This window comes from Trematomus bernacchii, unplaced genomic scaffold, assembly GCF_902827165.1.
Source record: "Trematomus bernacchii unplaced genomic scaffold, fTreBer1.1, whole genome shotgun sequence".
NCBI lineage: Eukaryota > Metazoa > Chordata > Actinopteri > Perciformes > Nototheniidae > Trematomus > Trematomus bernacchii.
The window spans coordinates 103,835-110,000 of record NW_022987664.1 but is presented as its reverse complement, the minus strand read 5'-3'; the positions used below and the strand labels follow the sequence as shown (position 1 = coordinate 110,000).

The 6,166-nt window shown below is 40.3% G+C and overlaps 1 protein-coding gene across 2 annotated transcripts in view; it reads left to right on the top strand.

Moving 5' to 3' along the window:
* Positions 1 to 6,166, top strand: part of epas1b (endothelial PAS domain protein 1b) — a 46,837-nt gene that overhangs the window by 18,140 nt on the left and 22,531 nt on the right. For both annotated transcript variants that reach the window (XM_034135747.1, XM_034135746.1), the window contains exons 3-4: positions 3,867 to 4,015; positions 5,782 to 5,869. In XM_034135747.1, coding sequence (XP_033991638.1) covers positions 3,867 to 4,015; positions 5,782 to 5,869 — 237 coding nt within the window. The remainder of the gene's footprint in view (positions 1 to 3,866; positions 4,016 to 5,781; positions 5,870 to 6,166) is intronic.

The window sequence follows — 6,166 nt, the reverse complement described above, 5'->3', positions numbered from 1 at the left end:
GGAGAGGCAGACCTATTGTTCTGAAATTCCTCCGCCGTCTCCAAATGAGATCAGAGAAAAACTCAATCAAACTAAATCAAACAACCGCAGCGACGTCAGAAAAAGACCTGATTGTTTCTAACATCATTAAATGTCCTCTTGGTTCAAAATCAAGTCAAATCCGTCTGTTTTTTGACTCATTCGCCCACTTGTGATCTCAGTCATGCTTTAATCTCTGATTATTATCTTCTAATAAACTGCTGCTCATTGTTTGTCTGGGGAAGCAGTGATGCATAGACAACACTTCCCGAAACAACGGCGACCGCCACTTCCTATTTCTTTTGTTTGCCCATAAATCATAAAAACAAATTACTATTTCTTTATTTAGCATCTTTTAATGCGTTGAGCTCCGACTGATTTACAGTTAAAAAGGCCCTGTAATGTTGTCCCTCTCCTGTAGTGTGTTCTATACGTTTAGCGCATGTAAATGGTCTGCAAAGGCTAAAATCCCTAAGTTTAACTCTCAAAATAGTCTTGTAGAAATACCACATGTGAAGAAAAGAAAGTGAAATCTAGAAAGTGTATATATTTAAATATGCACAGCTCCAACCATGATAAGAAACTACTCTATGTTCATTGTTTATCTTGTTGTGTAAATAACTCATCCGTCACTATACGTTACTTTATTTGAACTCAGGGAACTTTTGGGGTTTAAATAAAGGTTTCAAACGTACAAATAACACATTTGAATTAACAAAAGTGTTTTGCTAAAACTCTTAAAGGTCCCCTATTATACTGTTTTTCATCAATATATCACAGGTCTCAGATATATCCAGAACCTGTCTCTGATTGGCTGAAACACCAAACAGATCATTGCAGCATTACCCACAATCCCCTCTGTTTCAGCCCTGTTTCCAAAGTGCTGATTCTCTGTCTGTTACTTCAGATGAAAATAAGGAGCCCCTCCCCACGCCCCTCTGAGAGAGATTTGGTTACAAAGAACTCAATGGTGCTCTAGGAGGAGATTCAGGTGATAAGGTGGGGGGGGGGGGGTTACCTTAGTTGGTGATTGGCTAATGGTTACACAAGACAAAACATCGTTATGACATCATAAAGTGGCCAAAATCTGATCAGCTCATTTTCAGACAGGTTTTTATAGAAATGGATCAAAAAGAGAGAGAATCTTTGTTCCTGAAACTTTCAGAGTCTCTTTACACAGAGGGGACACATGTTGATGAAGAAGAGACATGAAGAAGAGGGGACACATGTTGATGTAGAAGAGACATGAAGAAGAGGGGACACATGTTGATGTAGAAGAGACATGAAGAAGAGGGGACACATGTTGATGTAGAAGAGACATGAAGAAGAGGGGACACATGTTGATGTAGAAGAGACATGAGGAAGAGGGGACACATGTTGATGTAGAAGAGACATGAGGAAGAGGGGACACATGTTGATGTAGAAGAGACATGAAGAAGAGGGGACACATGTTGATGTAGAAGAGACATGAAGAAGAGGGGACACATGTTGATGTAGAAGAGACATGGAGAAGAGGGGACACATGTTGATGTAGAAGAGACATGAAGAAGAGGGGACACATGTTGATGAAGAAGAGACATGAAGAAGAGGGGACACATGTTGATGTAGAAGAGACATGAGGAAGAGGGGACACATGTTGATGTAGAAGAGACATGAAGAAGAGGGGACACATGTTGATGAAGAAGAGACATGAAGAAGAGGGGACACATGTTGATGTAGAAGAGACATGGAGAAGAGGGGACACATGTTGATGTAGAAGAGACATGAAGAAGAGGGGACACATGTTGATGTAGAAGAGACATGAAGAAGAGGGGACACATGTTGATGTAGAAGAGACATGAAGAAGAGGGGACACATGTTGATGTAGAAGAGACATGAAGAAGAGGGGACACATGTTGATGTAGAAGAGACATGAAGAAGTGGATTTATAAGAACCCGGAGACCCCCTCTATCCCTTCATTTAATCAGCCGCACAATCACACAGCGTTTTATCACAGCTTCACAGAAGTCATCACTAGTGCTTCTTCACATCCCCACACACACATTTGGGCAAATTTGCAACACATTAAGTGTGAGGAAGAAAGAAACAAGAGGGAGGAAGAGGAGAGGAACTCTTGAAAATAAGGAGTTTAATCACTTAAAAATGTAATTTATATGTCATCTTTTCATAAAAATAGATAAAAAAATAGGTCTCTTTAAAATAAGGGATCGACATAAACCGAAGAGATCTTAGAGAGGACGAGGAAAGAAGGAGGTGCGTCTGAGTGCATAGGGAGGAGGGTTTAAAGAGATGAGGGTAGGAAAGCAGTGGGTGAATAAAGAGGGGGGGAGTGGGGGGGGGGGGGGAGATGCAGCAGCAGCAGCAGCAGATAGATGTGTGTTAGATGTGCGAAATTCTGAGAAAAGTCTTTAAGGCCAGAATAATGAAAAAGTCATGCAATTCTGAGAAAAAGTCAAAAAAGCAAAACAAAAGTTGGAAAAGTCAGATTTCTGAAGAAAAGTCACTTAGGACAGTGAAAAAAGTCAGCATTCTGAGAAAAAGTCAGAAATATGATAAATAAGATTAACTTTCTCATGAATTTGAAAAGAAAGTCAGAAAAATCTGAATTATGAAAATAAATAGTCAGAATTCACGGGGCGGAGATGCAGCAGCAGACAGATGTTATCGGGTCGTTCTGATTGCTCCGGGTTGATGCTGGCTTCCCCCTGCAGCCATAACACCCTGCTGCAGCGGCGCCACGCACGCACGCACGCACGCACGCACGCACGCACACACACACACACACACACACACACACACACACACACACACAGTTTTCCATTTATATTTAAAATTACGCATAATTCTTCCAACCATTTTCCTGATGGCTAACCTACAAGATTCATCATATTTAAGGTGTGTGTGTGTGTGTGTGTGTGTGTGTGTGTGTGTGTGTGTGTGTGTGTGTGTGTGTGTGTGTGTGTGTGTGTGTGTGTGTGTGTGTGTGTGTGTGTGTGTGTGTGTGTGTGTGTGTGTGTGTGTGGTGTGTGTGTGTGTGTGTGTGTGTGTGTGTGTGTGTGTGTGTGTGTGTGTGTGTGTGTGTGTGTGTGTGTGTGTGTGTGTGTGTGTGTGTGTGTGTGTGTGTGTGTGTGTGTGTGTGTGTGTGTGTGGCACGGGCAGCCATTATGAGTGTGGTTCACGCTGTAATTTGTCGGGATCAGGAGCGGCCTGAGACGCAGGAAGAAGCTCTGGTTTGTTTTGGCCCCGAGCCAAAGCTTCAAGAAGGAAAACAAGCTTAATTTGTGCACACATACACTGTACAAACACACATACACTGTACAAACACACACACTGTACAAACACACACACACACTGTACAAACACACACACTCTACAAACACACACACACACACTATATTAATAGAACAATAATGTCATTGTTAGCTAATGAATGTTTCCATGCTGAACAACGGCAACATGACAACATTTTCATTGGTCCCTCTTCTTTAGAGAAGACCAGGAAATGATGGATACACGGATCGTGTTCAAATCAATAGGCACGCAATGACTCTAAATAATAATGATCACGCCACCAAACACACATTCAAACTAAAGGAACCAGCCTGTTTGGAAAATGTAAGAAGTAGAAAGTACAGGTATTTGGGTTCAACATGTAAGAAGTAGAAAGTACAGGTATTTGTGTTCAAAATGTAAGAAGTCAAAGTAAAAAGTCATCAGAAAAATAAGTAGTGGAGTAAAGTACTGATACCAGAAACATGTACTTAAGTACAGTAACAAAGTATTTGTACTCCACTACTTCCCACCTCTGAAACACACATCTATAATCCGTCTTGTTGTGTGTGTGCAGGCTGCAGCAGCGTTAGAGACAGCGAGGAGGACGGACAGATGGACAGTTTGTACCTGAAGTCTCTGGAGGGCTTCATCACCGTGGTAACGTCCGACGGGGACATGATATTCCTGTCGGAGAACATCAACAAGTTCATGGGGCTCACGCAGGTACAAATATTAAATTACAGCGGGATGAGAGGAGACTTTCCAATAAACTTGAGTCAGTTCACTTTAAACGTCTGACAGACTGTGGGGTTTGTTTTAGCATGTCAAACATATGCCATGTCACACAGGGAATTATACATATATATTTCTATACATTTGAGTTTGCAAATGGATGTTTTTTTATATAGTTTTCCAGACGTTTAATTGAATTCATCAAGACCTTACGTGTTCTTCCTTTACCAGTGAGGCAGGAAAGAAGAAAAAATTATTCTAAAAAAAAATCTGAAATTCTGATAAAAGTCTTACAAATCATACAAATCTGAAAAAAAGTCAGAAATATGATAAATAAGTTTCCCATTTTTCAGAAATACAAAAAAAGTCAGAATTCTGAAAAAGTTAAAAAAGTTAGAAATATGAAAAAATTCTGAAATTCGTAGAAAAGTCTTAAAGGTCAGAATTCAGAAAATGTTATACACATCTGAAAAAAAGTCAGAAATATGAGAAATAAGTTTCAGAATATTGATAAAAATCAGAATTATGGAAAAAAAGTCAGAATTCTGAGAAAAAAGTTGGAATTTTGAGGAAAAAATCTGAAATTCCTAGAAAAGTCTTATGCTGCGTTCACACCGGACGCGATGCGAATATTCGCTTCGCTCTAATCGCTCCTATCGCATCGCTCTAAATGCTCGAGTTTCACCGCGGCTGCCAGCTGTGTTTACTCGCATCATTCAAACACGACGCGCTGGCTCGGGAGCTACAACTACAACAAAATGAACATATTTTACCGTGATTAAATTGTAATACACGTTTCTAATTGATGCCGAAGTAACAATATACTGATACCGGTTAGTAAAAACCATGAATTAATGCTTGACAAGTCTGCAGACAGACGGCAGGCGAAAAATCTTTTAAAATGCTTGTTTTCTGAATGAAGATCGGGTCGACCAGGCTAAGCTAACGTTGTATATGCTCATTCCACACTCATAACAACGGCCTACAGACATAAATAAACCAGCGACTGTATTCACCATGGCACAGACAGTCTGTGGTTTGTACTTGTTTAACTTTTGTCCAGTTTCTGAACATATATGAGGAGCTGTGAGCTCTGTGTGCTAACTGCTAACAGCTAACGGCTGATGTTGTGTGGTTGAACGTCAGTGACGGCAGGCTGAGATCCTCACCGCTGATTGGCTTCCGCGAGAACGCGTCACGTGAATTTGACGCTCGAGTTGAAAAAATTGAACTCTCGCGTTTAACACGGCACCGTTCAATCGCCTCAATCGCGTGATTCGTGCCACGTCCACCGCTTCATGCGCGCCGTCGGAGCGAATTCGCGTCTGTCCGCGTCTCTGCATTGACTCTACATGTAATCGCGCCGCCCCCAAACAGCGCATCGCGTCCGGTGTGAACGCAGCATTAAAGGTCAGAATTCAGAAAAACTCAATCAAATCTGAAAAAAAGTCAGAAAAGTTAAAATATGGAAAAAAAATCTGAATTATGAAAAAAGTCAGAATTCCAAAAAGTCATAAAAGTTAGAATATTGAAAAAATAAATCTAAATTCAGAAAAAAAGTCAAGATTCTGAGAAAAAAATTATTCTTACATTTTCTTATTTCACAAATATACCTCACTGGTCAGAGCAGAAACAGGTCAAAAAGTCAGAACATTAGAGTTATGAAAAAAGTAATAAAAAAGTTGGAATTGTGAGAAAAAAAAAGTCATACTTTGTCTTATTTTTTCATATTTCTCAATTTCTTAATTTGTTTTCAGGTGGACATCACTGGTCAGAGCATCTTTGACTTCACCCACCCATGTGACCACGAGGAGATCAGAGAGAATCTCAACCTGAAGACGTCCGGTCAGCACTCAAAATATATTCTTCTATACGCTCAAGTTTGAAAAAGCATGTTTTCCAGCCCTTTACTTTAATCCATCATGACCTACATATAATAAGTACCCTGTCCAGTCTTCTTTCTTCAGTGAGGCAGAAACAGTTTTTATATAGTATTTAAAGACACTAAATTATATAAAAACGGTCTTTTTGTGCAGGAAGTTTCCCTTTAAATCTCCGAACAGTGTTGACCTGTTGGCTCTTCAGGATACCTCCTCTGGGGACCATGCATATCCACAGAAAGCTGTAGAAAAACAGCAGTCA